Source organism: Pygocentrus nattereri, chromosome 30 (genome assembly GCF_015220715.1).
Source record: "Pygocentrus nattereri isolate fPygNat1 chromosome 30, fPygNat1.pri, whole genome shotgun sequence".
Classification (NCBI taxonomy): Eukaryota; Metazoa; Chordata; class Actinopteri; order Characiformes; family Serrasalmidae; genus Pygocentrus; species Pygocentrus nattereri.
The window spans coordinates 8345208-8362304 of NC_051240.1; the positions used below are offsets into that span (position 1 = coordinate 8345208).

General features: G+C 37.4%; 1 protein-coding gene and 1 long non-coding RNA gene across 2 annotated transcripts; both read left to right on the forward strand.

The window, feature by feature from the left end:
* The first annotated feature begins 135 nt into the window (after positions 1–135).
* ntan1 (N-terminal asparagine amidase) lies at positions 136–8384 on the forward strand. Its single transcript, XM_017692976.1, has 10 exons — positions 136–383; positions 1191–1293; positions 1803–1868; positions 2461–2569; positions 3312–3385; positions 3479–3532; positions 3629–3682; positions 3764–3861; positions 7177–7290; positions 7756–8384. Exons 1-10 carry the CDS (start codon positions 303–305, stop codon positions 7924–7926), a joined length of 924 nt encoding a protein of 307 aa, XP_017548465.1. The 5' UTR covers positions 136–302; the 3' UTR covers positions 7927–8384.
* A 2577-nt stretch (positions 8385–10961) lies between these two features.
* LOC108424760 lies at positions 10962–16357 on the forward strand. Its single transcript, XR_001857643.1, has 4 exons — positions 10962–11023; positions 11605–11748; positions 13371–13529; positions 14779–16357. It is a non-coding gene; the product is annotated as an uncharacterized LOC108424760 (long non-coding RNA).
* The last annotated feature ends 740 nt before the right edge of the window (positions 16358–17097 follow it).

Below are 17097 nucleotides of genomic sequence, written 5' to 3' on the forward strand. Positions count from 1 at the left end.
ATTATAACCCACAGTTATAATTAGTTACAGTTATTTTTCGTGTTGTTGCAATTATTATATTACTATATTATAAAAAAAAGTAAATAAATAAAATAAAGTAACATCTTGTCGATGGTGCAATCAACCATCGTCGAGAGGGCGTGGCACACACAGGAAGTGTAGCGTTCACGGGCAGAGCCTGAAAGAGAGGAACCACAAGATCATAATAATGAAGAAAACCTATGATTTTTAACGGTGCGCTCAATTCTGTAATCCTTAATGACTTTAATGACTTTAATGTTCAGCTTCAGTACTGATAAAAAATGCCCCTCCTGACTCAAAACAAACGAATCGACCGCCTGAGCTCTACGACAGAATTATTCTCCAGATATTCACATTTGGAGGTAAGAGCGGTTTTTACATTATATTACAGCGTCCAATCAAATTGCACAGAGATATACTTATTTAACGGAGCTGAAGTCAGCTTCTTTTTCCAATTTCCCTGTTCCACCTTAAATGATTTAAGGTGGAACGGGACAAATCGTACAGGAAGCAGGGGAATAGGAAGCCAACTTCAGCCTCATTCACGGTGACCAGTCATGGTCTTTGGAGCTGTTTCAATAGGACGCTGTACCCTAATGTTTGTTTTAGAAATCCCAAAAAGCTAAGGAAATTCATTTCAGGAAGCTTGAGGAATTTTGAGACAAAGGTTTAATTTCATTTAAAAATGTTGGTGCTTTCTGTAAAGACATTTTTGAAAAAACTGAATGCTTATTTGTTTCCTGTAAATACTGTACAACCTTTTGGGATGATTTACATTATTGGATGTGTCCAAAGATTTTGGTGTGAGTTTACAAATTTGGAAGATATTGTATACGGAAGGCCTTTTATAAGACACAGATTATGAACTGTTTATGCGTAGAAGCTGTTTTTGAATTTTGTTTTTGGCAAAATGTTTTATGCATAAAATAAAGCATATAAAAAAAATACCATCTTTTTACACCCTAGGGAGATGTTACTGTCTCATCCATACTACCCCATTCATTCATTCATCCATCCATTCATCCATTCATTCATTCATTATCATTTTTTTGCTTGAATTTGCTGACTGTGCTCAGTTTCCGTTATCTAAATAATTGCACCTGTAAAGTGCAGCTTGACAGTTTAAGCTAATCGTGTGTCTCTCACTGTGGTTCTGTTTCATTTAAAAGGAAAATGCCAAAGAGTTTCGCTCCAAATCTCCTGTGACAGTTGACCCGAAGTGCCTCCTTTACGTGCAGCAGAGAGAATTTGCGGCCACAACACCAGGAGACAGTGAGTGACTGTGTCTCATTGCTGGATCTCTATGATCAGGGCGGGTTTAGTGATTCTGGGGACCTGAGCAGAAGACAGAAATGGATCTCGCAGAGTGTACATGCACTTCAAAAAAATGATATCTTGGCAGCTGAAATCATTTTAAATAGTGGATGTATCTACAGTTCTCATTTTGAGATTATACATTATAATTAATGTAATCCCATTACATTTTGAGAGGACTAATTAGTAACTTGTAATAGATCGTTTTTTGTGTAAATCCCCAACACTGGTGATGTCGATACTAACGACATATATTTTTATATATATATATATATATATATATATATATATATATATATATATATATATATATAATTACACTACACACCACTGTCAGAACAAAACCTCAAAAAACAAAATAGCTGGACTTTTCTTTCTAATTTTGGGCCATTTCATTTGGTTCATTCATCATGAAGTTTAGAGAGATGGGGTTTTGTTCTGACGAGATGCTTCCACCTTTCCCACAGATTCTGTCTCTATCATTGGCTCTGCGGATGCAACTACATGTCACCTGGTGGTATTGCGGCATACAGGTAAATATGACGCCTTTTTCCTGTTGTGTTTTTTTCCCCTTTTCTTCAAGTGAGCATTAAAATGCCTATAGTGCACATTTTTCTTGTATTTAATTTTTTATCCGTGTTCCACTTGGAATGTTTCTGTGGGTTTTATGTAACAGAAAAGAGTTATTTATTTTTCATATGACCATTTTCCCACCTCTTTTTATTCCTAAATGAACAGTCTGTTGTTGTGATTATGTAACTGATCATTGTTCTGTTTGGCTGTCACATATTGTGCCTCATTCAAAAAGTGGTCCAGGCTAAAACAGTCCTTAAAACTCCAACTGGAATTGTCAGGACTAAACTACTGTACGTTAAATAATAAAGGTGTGATATAGGCAGATGTAGGTAATTACGTTGTTAATCAAATCAGTGAATTCAAAACAGGATGTTTTTTAAGATTAGTGTTTATACTAAATGAACTGAGTGAACGGTATGTTTTATTTTATATCTTTTTTTTGGTTTTGTTTTCAAAAAAGCAAAGAAAAGTTAAATTGCCTATGATATGGCCCTTTAAAATGTACTATACAACAGCATGTTTATGGAGGAATCTCATATTTTCTTAAAGGCAGTGGAGCGACTTGTCTAGCTCACTGTGATGGTTCGAGTACTTGGACTGAAGTTCCTCTCCTTGTTAATGCTGTCACATCCTTAAGCAACTCTGCAAAAGATGGCAGGTAGGTGTATTTTTGGCTTTTTCATTGAGATCACATTCACTTTTTCATGTTTTTGCAATGAGGTCTCGGTGTATGTGTAGTACATGTAACATGTATCTATTTATTGTATGCATAATGTTCCATGGTTTTTCTGTTATTTTATTACTAAAATTGGGGATCGATAAATACATCTGCCAATCTGTCTATATGTATGTTCATGTATACGTGTCTGTCTTTGGGGCTGTTTTACTTAAAGTACCAATATCCTACATTTTATTGTATTTTCATTTTTTTCCCCTGAGGTATTTGCGATCTTATATACCAAAACAGTCCATTCATTTTTACACGACCATTTTTTTTAATTTGCTACCCTCTACTTCTGTCTTTTTATCCTGTGTTTTTAAAACAAAAAGATGTAAATGATCTAACCTTTGATGCCTCATTCAAAAAGCAGTCCAGGCTGAAACACTCCTTATAACTTCAGTGTGATTGTGTATGGGCAGAGCTAAACTTCTGTAGGCTGAAAACATGGATATATGTAAATAAACACGCACAAAAGCAGTAAGTTCAAAAGGGGCTGTTTTTGCAGCTGCCATAGAGGCACTGGAGAATGAACAGCACAATTTGAATGTTTTAACAACATTTACATGGAACATCGAACTCATTTACATTTAAGTAAAGGAAGAGTATTTAGTTAACCATGAAATGGCCTCTTAAATATAATCACCGATATTAGTCCATACTAAATTAATCTTTGTTTCAGGTTAGAGCTTCATCTTGTTGGTGGGTTTGATGATGACTCAAAAACGTCCCACAAACTCAGCCTTAATATTTTAGGTATGCAAAGTTGTGCCCAGTCATGTTTTTTTCATAGAAATTAGGCTATAATTCTGTGGCACATTATTTAGTGCAATGTGCTTCATTTTGCAGTGGCCTTTCAGAAACAGAAGGAAGAAATTCACTTAGAAACATGCTGTATTACTGGTAGGTTGATGAATTTTTGTTTTTCCTCATCACATATGTACTTGATTTGTCATCCTAGTCATAACTATTGATTCACTGTTGTTCTTTACTTTGTAGATGTGAATGATGTTGTCAGAGATGGAATTCACAGACCGATTGTTTATGGAATAGGTACTGTATTACATGCACTAAGCCTGATAACCAATTATATGTAATGCACAGTTGTACGATTAAACTGTCTTTGCTTTATAGGAGTGAATGTAAAAACAGGTGAGCTATTCCCCGCCTCATTTCCACAGAGAGGGCCTGCAGAGGACTTGCGGTCTGCACGCACCTTCACTGGTGGACAGGTATGAAGATGTCAGTGGGGTGTATCTAATAAGGGATCAGATTGTGTCCTTCATGTCTTTATGAATGTGATGTGAAATGAGGCGTGTTGGTTCTATATCAGCACTATGCAATCTGTTATGAAAAATCATCTCTAAACCTCTGTCAGAAGTGCCATGGTTGTCTAGTTTGCTGATTATTGACTGAAAACATGATAAATGGGGACTATCACTACTGGTTCTGGTTAAGAAATACAGATAAGACCAATTATAGAGGGCCTGTAAACAGCACCAGTCAGTGCACAGTAAACTGCATAGTAGTTATGGGTGGTAAACCATTTGAAATTAATCAAAGAGCTCAGTTTTAACTGTTATACTGGTATGCCACAAATAAGCACAATGTACAAACAGTGCAAATCAGTATTTCATTGTATTTGACCTTGTAGTTGGCTTGAACTAACATTTCAATTGCGGCAATTCCTGAAAATGATGTAATAAAATGTGTGTGTTAGCATGTCATTGTCAGTATTTGGAGAGTAGGGGTGACTTTGATACATTTGTCAATACATTGCAGTAATAATATACAGTAAAATTGGGAAAAATACAAGAACAAGCTACTAGCACTTTATTGTGACTCTCATACTACATGAAAATATACTTATATACAGTATCTCAGAAAGGTGAGTACACCCCTCACATTTCTGCAAATATGTCTTTTCAAAGGACAACACTATAGAAATGAAACTTGGATATAACTTAAAGTAGTCAGTGTACAGCTTGTATAGCAGTGTAGATTTACTGTCCTCTGAAAATAACTCAACACACAGGCATTAAATAGCTGGCAACACAAGTGAGTCCACCTCACAGTGTACATGTCCATATTGTGCTCAAAGTGTCAATATTTTGTGTGATACCTATTATTATCTAGTACCACCTCTTGGGCATGGAATTCACCAGAGCTGCGCAGGTTGTAACTGGAATCCTGTTTCACTCCTCCATGATGACATTACAGAGCTGGTGGGTGTTAGAAACCTTGCGCTCCTCCTCCCTCCGCTTGAGGATGCCCCACAGGTGCTCAATTGGGTTTAGGTCTGGAGACATACTTGGCCAGTCCATCACCTTTACCTTCAGCAAGGCAGTTGTCATCTTGGAGGTGTGTTTGGGGTCGTTAATAAGTTGGAAAACTGCCGTGTGGTGCAGTTTCTGAAGGGAAGGGCTCATGCTCTGCTTCAGAATGTCATAGTACATGTCAGAATTCATGTTTCCCCTCAATGAACCGCAGCTCCCCAGTGCCAGCAGAACTCATGCAGCTCCTGACCATAATGCTATCACCACCATGCTTGACTGTAGACAAGAGACAGTTGTCTTTGTACTCCTCACCAGGGCGCCACCACAGATGCTGGACACCATCTGAGCCAAACAAGTTTATCTTGGGCTCATCAGACCGCAGGACATGGTTCCAGTATTCCATAGTCTTTGACTGCTTGTCTTCAGCAAACTGTTTCCGGGCTTTCTTGTGCGTCAGCTTCAGAAGAGGCTTCCTTCTGGGACGATCACCATGCAGACTGAGTTGATGCATTGTGCAGCGTATGGTCTGAGCACTGACAGGTTGACCTCCCACTTCTTCAACTTCTGCAGCAATGCTGGTAGCTCTCATGCATCTGTTTTTTGAAGCCAACCTCTGGATATAACGCTGAACACATGAACTTCTTTGGTTGACGCTGGCGAGGCATATTCGGAGTGGAACCTGTCCTGGAAAACCGCTGTTTTAACTTGGCCACTATGCTATGACACAGTTTCAGGGTGTTAGCAATCTTCTTATAGCCTAGGCGTCTTTGTGGAGAGCAACAATTCAATTTCTCATATCCTCAGAGAGTTCTTTGCCATAAGGTGACATGCTGAATATCCAGTGGCCAGTATGAGTGAACTGCACCCAAAACACCAAATTTAACAGCCCTGCTCTCCATTCACACCTGGAATCTTGTAACTTTAACGAGTCACATGGCACCAGGGAGGGACAACGACACAATTGGGGACAATTTGGACATTAAATATATACTGCTATACAAGCTGTACACTGACTACTTTAAGTTATATCCAAGTTTATTTCTACAGTATTGTCCCATGAAAAGATATAATAAAATATTTGCAGAAATGTGAGGGGTGTACTCACTTTTGTGAGATATTGTATATATAATTTCAAAGATACAGTACATTGATGGCTGAAACTAAATTGAAACCTAACCCGTTCCAGCAGCTTTAAAACCTGACCCGACCAAGTCTGGCTGCTGCTGTTAAATTTGAAACCTGGACCTGCTCACACTAACTGATGGATTACTGTAAACATGGTTTTGGTTTTACAGAGCTTTGTTGCTTTTGTTGCTCTGTTGCTTGAGAAAAGATTACACTGGAATATACTGGTATTTTACACATTATAGGTTTTTATGAATAAATAATATTAATACATTTTATTTACAGTATGTCTTTTACGTGTATAAAAATAAAATAAAAACTTAAAAAATATACATGTACAATACTAAAAGGAATAGTGAAAAAATGTAATCAAATAAAAATAAAAACATGTACAAAATGTAAAAATCATTCCAAAGCCTGACATTTTGCTGCCCAACATGATTGACGTGGTGGACAGAGCTGTCATCACTCAGACTTTGACTGTAAGTCGTACCCTGGATAACATCGTGGAGAAGTTGGCGGCTTTGCAAAGGAAAATGGATCGTTGGAGTGACCATAATGGACTTGGTGAGCTACCGTAAAAAATACGGCTACTCGCTAGAAGCCTGCAAACCTTCTTATCTGCTTTCAGCTCCCCGTATCAGCGCGGGCCTTGGCCTTGGCTGGTACATCATATCTTCTCCAGAGGAACACTGCTGCGAGACCCTCTCTTTATCCTCCTCCCCACTTCCCTGGACTGCTGATTGTTGACTCTGCCTGGGCCCGATCAAGGTTGTCTCCATGGCAATGTTGCTGTGTTATCGCTATTCCACCCTGCGGACTGAGATACCTGGACTGGGATGCCGTGCAGGGGCGCCTTCTTCAGGCCCCTATCCCCCCCCCCTCTCCATATTTATACCCCCCTCCTCTTACCCTCCCCCCTTATCCCTCCCCCTTCCCAACGCCTTCGACGCTTTTACCCCCCGGTATAGTATGACGGGTTCGTTGATCAGCGCCGGATTAATGGCTGCAGAGCCGGATGGCCGCGTACTATGCTGGGTTTGTTGGGCTCAGGTTGGGTTCACACCTCTGACATGTATTTGAGGAACAGAGAAAAGAATGGTAATTGACATTTACTTTTTTGACATTCAATTTCTTTTCTAACAGATGGTTGGGGTATATGACTCCACTAAAGAACAGGTGACGATTGGCCCATGCAGGTGGGCACCTAACAGGGACATTGCCTTCTGGCTGGCTGAAGATGATGATACTATCCTGCAGGTAGCTAAATTACATCCATGCTGTAATTATACAGGGAAATCCAGCTGCAGGCTGGTGACTTCTAGGGTTGTCACAGTTACTCACTGAAACCTGATTACTTAAATAATATAAAAAATAATGTTGCCTAAATTGCGCCTATAATGAGCCTGATGGACACATCTGTTTACATATTTTTTTGCCATATTGTATTTATATATTTTATGACAATCTTTCAAAAGACTTCATAGTTTATTTGTTCAGTTTAGGTAAATTAGAATGTATTGTTTGTTGTAGTTTATAAGTTATAGTCATTTTTGCAGTAAACTTATTATCTTATTAAACAATGTGCTGTGCTTTGCCATATTCCAGAGATGAGCATCACCGCAATAACAGAAGTCTATCTTGATGTAAATTGATTGTGCTTCATCCGGCCTTAAGCGTGACCTTTGCTTGATGTGTATCTCTTGTCCCGTCCTGTCCCACCAGTACCTGTCTACATCTCCTTATGCTGAACCACCTCACTTTGTCCAACACATCAAGTCCACCATCCAATTCCTGCTGGACCACCCCAGCGCAGAAAACCTGTTCCCTGGAGGCCAGCCCCAGCGTTTTCAGCGGACGGAGCAGGGAACGTGGGAGAGAGTGTCCCAGCAATAGTCCAACTGCAACCTGAACACTGCCCTTAACTCTGAACAACACTGTGACCCAACCAGACGCCTTTGGAAGAAACTTCTGCTGGCAGTAGGAGTTGCTCTTTTATGCTAATTTAAGACCTTTTTGGAGTTTGTTTTAGGTTGTTCAAGTCAATGTGAAGGATTTAGTAAGCTGAGCCTGGATAAGCATAAAAGGGAAACTTCTACTGTGAAAAGTGTGGCATAGGTTTTAACTTATGCACTAACATTGTTAGTGTTGACAGTCTAAAGACTGTACAAACCAGCACAAAAATAAGATGCTCCTTTGTGGACTATTGAAACTCTAAAAGCTGGACTTGTTGCCTATTATTTGTACGTTTATGTAACAATGTATTCTTCAACACCATTATTTCATAATTGTTCTTCAGCCCTTTGCTCATAAACATGGCATGTTTGGAGTCTGACTAAAGTGTGATGACTGTTTTTGCTGAGTCTTCTTCTTCTTTCGGCTGCTCCCTTTAGGGGTCGCCACAGCAGATCATCTGCCTCCATCTTGCCCTATCCATTGCCTCCTCTACTTTCACACCAACCATCTCCATGTCCACCTTCACTACATCCATGAACCTTCTCTGAGGTCTACCTCTTCTCCTCTTTATCTCCAAACTGCTCCACCTTCACTGTCCCTCTGATCTGCTCATTTCTAATCTTGTCCAGCCTTGTCACTCCCAACGAAAATCTCAGCATCACTGTTTTTGCTGAGTAATGAAAGAAATACACAGTGTATCTTAACAAGGTGAAAATATAGTACATGTCCTGTGAGGGTCCTTGGGGGTCCCGACCATTGAAGAGCAGGGTAAAATGGGTCTAATAAAGTATGCAGAGAAACTACAACATGCACCTATATGATAAATGGAGCTGATAAAATGGACAATGAGTGTAGAAACAATGTGGTCATAATGTTATGCCTGATGGTTTACTAGTAATGGTAGTAGTTCTACAGTAACATCACATTCTGTAATTGTTTTCAATTAATCTCTTACCCTTTTGGCAGTTCTTGCCCTCAAAATTTTGCAGTGCTCTAAAACAAACGACCAAGTTAACAAAAAATAATGGATGCATTAGGAGATATGCTGACGGAATATTTTATGATGCTGGAATTCTAAATAATGTTTACTGTTTAGTAGTGGAAGAAAAGAAAAGACTTTAAAAAATATGATTGTTCCAATCAGGTTAAGCCTCACTGCTAAATTCAGATTTGACATTTCTTACATGATTGCTCATGCTAGTATATGTAAGTGGCTCAAATCTGTCATTTGTGTGAAAGGTGTCCTAAACTGACCTGCATGCATACATCATAGTCGATAATGTCACATGAATGAATCCAGAGAAAGTGCAGAGAGAATTGCCACTAAGCAATGTCTTCTGGGTTTGTTAAACGCTAAAGGGCGCCCCGACCAAGTCCCAAATGACTGGATTAATATGGAGCATTTGAGCAAAGGCATAGTTTAGAAATGCTTGAACATTTTATATTTCAGATATTTACATTTATATATTTAATTTCCTGAATACAGTACAGCATTAAACATTTGAATACTGTTATATGTTTGAGTGCTTTTAAACTCCAGTTATAGGACTTTAATCAAGGTGCCTCAAGTACTTTCATGACTAGTGAACGGGAGTTGCTTCAATCAGCACTCATCAATAGTAATGCCAATCAATCAGCACACAGCAGCAGTAATTCAAACAAATCAGCGCTCAGTAGCAGTAATGCTATAGCATCCTGCTGCACTAAGCCTGTTTGCTGTAGAAAAAGAAAACAATGTATTTTTATATATATATATGTATATATGACGTGGCGTATATGACTAGAAATGGAAATTTATTAATACAATTATTAAAAATAATATAATTAATATTCAAATCTTTTGGCTGCTAGCTGATTCAATAAAATACAATACAAACAAACAAAACCTGTAGGGCAGAGACTCACCAGGGGAGGCAGACTACCTACAGCAATACCAAAAATCTCAACACAAATCACCCGTGCAAAGAGAAGCAAACCAAAATACACAAATTCCCAAAAGTAAAGTGAACACAAAATAAGCCTCTCCCCCTGGAACACTCAGCACCGACATCACAATTAACCCAACTCAGCACACAAAAAGAAAAAGAATGGGAGACGATGGCTGCAATGCTGCTCAGCTAGAGAGTTACTGGGCTTAATCTCAGGCACCACCAAAAAATGGCTTGAACTACACAAAGATGTTACATTAAATGCACTAAGTGCACAAAACAACAGCACTAGTATTTCTCAGCAGCCAAATCCCCCAGAAAAAGAATAACCCAAGGCGATGGCAACCCACAGCAAATTAACACAATAGCTGCAGCTTGGGCAGTGATAGCCTAACATACAGCTGCTCTGACGTTCATTTAATTCTTAAAAAGGTAACTAATGGGCGCCCTAGTGATAATAAATAAAAAGCCATGATTCTGCTCTGAGAAGAGGACTTGTTGCGGTGTCCAATCACTGTTCCACACTGGAATTCAATGAGCTCCTGAGAGCGACCCATTCTTTCACTAATATTTGTAGAAGAAGTCTGCAGGCCTAGGGGCTTGCTAGGGGCAAGTGATTGGAACGCCTGAATTCAATGATTTTGGATGAGTGAATACTTCTGGAAATATAGTGTGTCTGCATTTTTGTAATTTTTCAGTTTTTGACATAATTTGAAAAAGCCTGATGCTCTTTACATTGTGTGTAAACATCATAATGAATGGACCAAAAGAAACAGCCCAAAAAGAGTTTGACTTACATTAAAAGTAAAGTTGTTTTTTTTCCATTTCGGATAGACAAGGTTTTCTTCTGACAACAGCGATATGCTGCACTGAATCTCTTCTTACCCTTTTGGCAGATCTTGCCTTTAATACAATTATTGCAAAATGATAAAACACAAAAACTGCAAGTTAATGCAAAAAAAGAAGAAAAAAACACACTTTTGTTTTTACTGTAAATATCTTCTGTTATGTTAACTGTGACTCTTTAGGACCTGGAGGGGCAACATTGTAGGTACAACGGAAGAACATGAAACCACAATGCCATTTTGCAATGGAGCACCACCATGCAAGTGAGTAGTGGAGACATTTTTTGATCATTTTATGAGGTATTCTTTTTGTTTTTAAATGCACCAAGGACTGATTGTCGCCATGCATATCATAATATCCTAAAAAGGAAAACGTGTGTGTAATTTTAAGCATAGTTTGCATCTCCATCAGCCTCAGATATTTACCATGCAGTGCAGCAGTAGAAAATGTGTGGTCAGAGTTTTGTCTGACAGCTTGCAGGAAATCTGAAAATACATTCTCCTACATTTTAAAAGAAGCTTAAACTTTAAATGAAGACTAATTTTCATGCAAAGTCAAAAATGACAGATGTAAGATCACTTTTCTAATTAGGTTCCTTTGGATAAAAATGCAACAGTTGCTGGTTTATTTCTAGGGACTGAAAAAATTTTCAACCCTGCAACCCTTTGTGGACAAAACCAGTCCTGCGTGTTCGTTGATGCAAAACAAATGAGACGAGTAGATCAGACTGAAGTGAAACAAACGGTTTTATTACAGAATTCTGGAGAGGTTACAAACAGAGAACATGCATCATGTATCTCCCAAGTAAGCTCTGACCCCTTCTCATCTGACTCCCTTTTTATAGTCGCATGACCGCTCCTCCCTTACCCAAGATATCAGTAGATTCCATCAAGCCTCCAATGTGTGCGTTAGCCCAGCTCACCAATCTATACCAGAAAAGTTTAAGGATTCGCTCGAGACGTGAGCGCTTCTGCAAGGTCAGCTTAAGGTATTTCCTGTGTTTATCAACTCCTTCCGCTTTCCAGACAATGGCTCTGCTTGCCTGCATGCCTAAATTGAGCTGTAATCATATCCCTCTATTGCACAAATTATTTTCCTGATGTTAAAAAGAGTTTGCTTCTCTTTGCTTGCATGTATGTGCCTGGGACCTGTTAAAATATGTTGCCTTGAGGCAATGTTGTGCAACGTTGGAAAGAAATGACACAGACTGTCAAATTAATTTTTAAATATAAATGTTTGGAATGACACCAAGCAAAGTTAACAATTTGTTGATCTTAAAATATAATAAAAATACTAACAAAAATGTTTCATTTAAAAAAATTTAAATTATGCTGTTACGTCTCCTAGGGGTAAGACGCACAAAAAAAAGAAACAAGATTGTCCACCCAGACACCAGACCAAAACAAAACTTAAAAAAAAAAAATACTAAGAACACATCAAATACAAGTTTGACAGTTTATTCGATGCTTTACATTTTCCTTGTCATTGAAATTATTCTCAACAAGCCACTGAAAGAAAAAAAAAAACAAAACATAACTTCAGGGAGACCCAAGGCCCGAAACAACAAACAAAAAGCCTAATAACAATAAAAGAAATATAACTAACTTACCCAACAAAAGAAAAGAAAAAGAAACTACAAAAACCCTACCCTCACTACACTACCGACAAACAAAATCCAACAGATCAAACAAAAAGGGCAGGTCACCCCTACGTTTCCTTTCTAACAGAAAAAAAGAAACAAAACTACCATAACATCTTTACTGGCCCCCAGAAACCTGTAGGTCAGTAGATGGACAAAAACCCGGTCTGTCAACTGGTGGGCAGCCAGGGGAGCGGAACCGTGCAAGACCGAATAAGAAAACTGCTCCATATTGCTCCGACATCAAAGGCCCTTTATAACCGGCGCCAACAGGAGCAGCCAACCACACGCCGGGAAAACCGAGACATCAATCACAGCAACAAGGTCCAAAGGGAAAAGGAGAGAAAAAAGAGCATCCAAACGCAGGACGTAACAATGCAGCTTTGTCAAGGAATGTATTCATTTCTTGCACACCAAACAATCATTTAAACCAGAAATAACAGTTAAAACCATTCTGAAGCATAAAAAGAATCAAGTAATTTTTGAAGCAATTAGAATTCCAACATTAACTATGAATCACTGTACAGTGAAAACAATGGGTTTGTTTCCTTGAGGCAACATTGTGCAAAAGAGGGCTAAATAAACATGCTTACATGGTATCCGACACTTAGTGTCATTCTGTTATTTATAAAAATTGACACAAGTATGGAGAAAATTTGTATTTCAGGATACCTGCTGCGACTGTGCTACTACTGATTTACAAATAATGTCAAAAGCAGATGTGAATTCACTTGTCTGATCATGTCAACTTTGATACTTTGGATAGTTTTTGGAGTACTATTTCCTGATGTACTGTGTATGATCTATAACCAGTGATTTACAGTAACTAAGTAAGTGTAATTCATACTGTGCTTAACTACTTAAGTGTATCTTTACTTTACTGAAGTATTCGCATTTTGGGTGACTTTTTACTTTTACCCTACGACATTTCAAAGTCAAATATCTTACTTTTTATTCCACGTGTGATACAGTGCCTCTAAAAGAACGCCCAGTGGAACATGAAAAAATGGCCACAGACGTAGAGGAGCAACAGAAAAAAGTGCTACAGAAAAATGAACACAAAATACAGCCAGAAGAAGGAGTCATGTCAAGGCCGAGACTCAGAAGTCTCACTAGGAATCGCCCTAATAGTGAGTATACTTATGTACAAGTATAGTTGTTGTTGATAACCAGGTTTCCAGATAAATAAGCTTTGAAGCCAGTCTTGGGCATTTAACCTCAAGTTATTGAAGAAATATTTCAGGGAAAAGTCCATTTTACACTTACCTCAAATGTAGTCGATCAGCCAACATGTTTGGTCATGTCTGAAATTTGCTTCATTAAGGGAATCTATGAAAGGGTTTCCACAGTTGTGGTTCATCAAAGGTCATACAGGGAACAAAGATGAGCACATTTTTCCAATAGAAATGAATTTTGCATTAGTGTGCTAATTAGCCAGTTAAGCAAACTTTGCAATTCAGTCCATTAAAAAAAAAAAAAAAGAGTGTAGAATGCATAAATGTTTTAAATTATTGCTTTGTCTTTTTTATTGTTGCTAGTTGTGTAGCCAATAGCTTGCTAACAAGCATGTTAACAGAATACAAATTTGAGATGGTGTAGGGAAATTGTTTAGGGAAAGTTGATAAGGTCCAGATAAAAACAGTGTTGACACAAATGGTAGATGTTGTAGAAGATGTGCTCAACGACTCCATTGTGAGCACAAATGCTAACTTTGCTAATGTTTTGCATTGCTGAACAACACTATTTTAACACTAATATTGTGAAGTTCAAAATGTATGACTATGGCTGAGTATGTCTGAATTGATTTCTATTCTTATTCGCTGAAATATTTAGTCACAATATGTTGTGATAAGGGAATCTTTTTGGAAGCAGCTCACATTTTTATGTTGAGAAAGTATGACTGAGGTAACATGGAAACATTTCCCATGAAAATTTCAATAAGGGAACATGGACCCTGGAAATATAGGGCTGTTTCCAATATTACAAAGAGGGTATGTCAGGTTAGGAAGCATAGGAACCAAGAAGCAAAGAGCTTTGCCTAGAAATTTCAGTGAGAAAATGAATAGAGAACAAATGACCCTGAGAGCACAGGGATGAACCTGTACTGGAGCTACAGGACTGATGTAGCTGACAAATAATATGCTGAATGTATGAATAAATCGAATTCCATTGCTTGTTAGCTATATTAGCCTCATAGCTCCAGTGCAAAGCCAAAGAAGTTTCCGACTGGCTGACTAACTACATTTGGGGGAATGGGAAAATTGTGTAAGTTATTTTTTTTTGTCAAACTGTTCTTTCAAATTTAGATGTTGTATATTGATGTGGCCTGTTTCATCCTTTCTATTTTTTTTATTTATGATTTTTTTTTTTTTTTTACAGTGAATGAAGACAGAGCTTCTGTTGATTTGAACATCCCCCAGAGGGCCTCAACCAAGGATAATATAATTGATTCCGACACCAGAATGTCTTGCTGATTGGCATTGAAATGTGGCCAGCAAAACTACAAAAAATGCTTTAAAAAATGCTTTATATGCTAAAACTAAAAGAGCTTGGTGCTTTCAGCAGCTCTAGTTCAAGATAAATAATCTAGAGACCCGTAACAACATTTCAATGCATTACTTTTGTTTCTGTCAGGCATCAAATTCATCCCCCACCCCCACCCCCACCCTTGTCCATGCCCATTTTAGCCACACTCTTCACTGAAAAAAATGATACTTTGGACCAACTTAAAAAAATTACTCTAATTTGTTACATTTAAATTTATTAATTTTTCTCCAATTATATTTATGATTCAGTCAAAATCCTATATTTTAATTTAATATCAACTAAAATATTTATTTACTCAAACTTAAAAAAAATACTTGCAATCAAAGTAAAAAGACTACTTATTATAAAGACCACATACTCATTTATTAACTTTGTTTCAACTTATTTTTTTAATTTAGGAAAAATTATATTTACTATTACATTCAAGTATAGTTTTTACTTTTAAGTAAACTAATTAAATTACTCTAATTTTGTTACATGCAATTTTATAAATTTTTCTCAAGTTAATTTCCTGAGTCAGTACAAACTACAATTTCTTGCTTAATCTTAAACTTGCTTAAATGTATTTTCTTTAATCACAAAACTTACTAAATGTAGGGCAACATATTCACAAACAAAAGCTACATTTTACATGGATAGATTTTTCACTTTTGATACATTTAAAACAATGTTTGATTTGGTTTACTCACAACAAATAAAAGACAAGAATATTTTCCTCAAAAGACCATAATATTTATTCAGATGTCTTAACATTTACCAACTTTTCTGTAGATACCAAAAGATATAAAAACACTAAAAAAATCATAATAATCAAATAAGTAAAATATCACTATGATTAAAAAAAATGCATTTTAAAGCTAGTAAAGCTCGGCACCAACACAATCTACTAAACATAAAAAACACAGAAACAAAATACACTAAATAAAATTAATTACGGCCTTTTCAATGTTTCTTCTTTTAAGTTTTTGCAATATTTCTATAACCTTAAACATATACACCGACCAGTGCCACGTGTGAAACTGTACATTTCTCCTTGAGACAGCCATTAAGAACTAAAAAAACAGTTGTAAAACAGTGAAGAGCTGTTAACTTTATCCATTGGTGAACTGACCAGAACGTATTAATGGTACATTACAAAGTGAAGGCAAAAAATAATAAAACTGAACCAAGTTAAACCAGGTCAATTGCTAGGAGTGCAATCTATGAACAAAGGTTAGCACTTTTGCTGATTGTGAATTTAGCATATTCACATTTTCAGTGCCACAATACCTCTATTACAAAGAATTATGTAAACAATGACCTGTTCCATTATCCTAAAATGTATCTAAATACAAGCAACAAACAAAACATGCTGCATCCAAATGTCTTTCTTTGATAAATCCAATATTTAAAGCTTGGCACTAAGACTGCACACTTTGCGTGTCATTTTCTTTGGTTCTATCTCCATGAAGATTTTCTGCAGTGCATCAAAAGTGTATTTAAGCTCACCTGGATAGCTCAAGTTTACAGCATAGATGAGACCAAACAACATGGCACATGCATGTGCAACTGACGGCAACTCATTAAGGACTTCAACACCTTCAATTCCAATCCAAATATCATGTGCTGGCTGGAGAGGATCCTCATCCTCCCTGATGACAAATACTGCCATTGCACACCTCTTTAGCTCTGTTTCAGCTCTCTTTAGCTCTCGGAAGCTGGGATGGGCTCCTCTCCCCTCATTATACAATCATGATGTTAGCCAGTGGATTGTGAAAAGGATCTATGCTCATATACATGGTCTCAGGTCCTAAACATAGATATCACGCTCTGTAAAGTGACAGCTGCAGACATGAACGACATGAATAACTTAACCTACCTCACCTTGTTGAAGTGTGCTACTATAGTGTATATTTATGGGTAAAAATTGCACTAATAAAACAGCGGGTAGGATATTTCCATAAGCTAAAAGCACCTAATACTTCAGCAGAAGTGTAGGCAGGATAATTGGATAGCCTAAATAACTGTATCGGGGTAAAGAGAAGACAATAGAGGTGATATGAAATTGTTTTTTAGATACAATTTTTTATTTGATTCACTGCCTAAGCTACAATTGTATAACACACCCTAAGAAAACAAAATGATCATAGAAAACACAGATGGTTCTGTGCA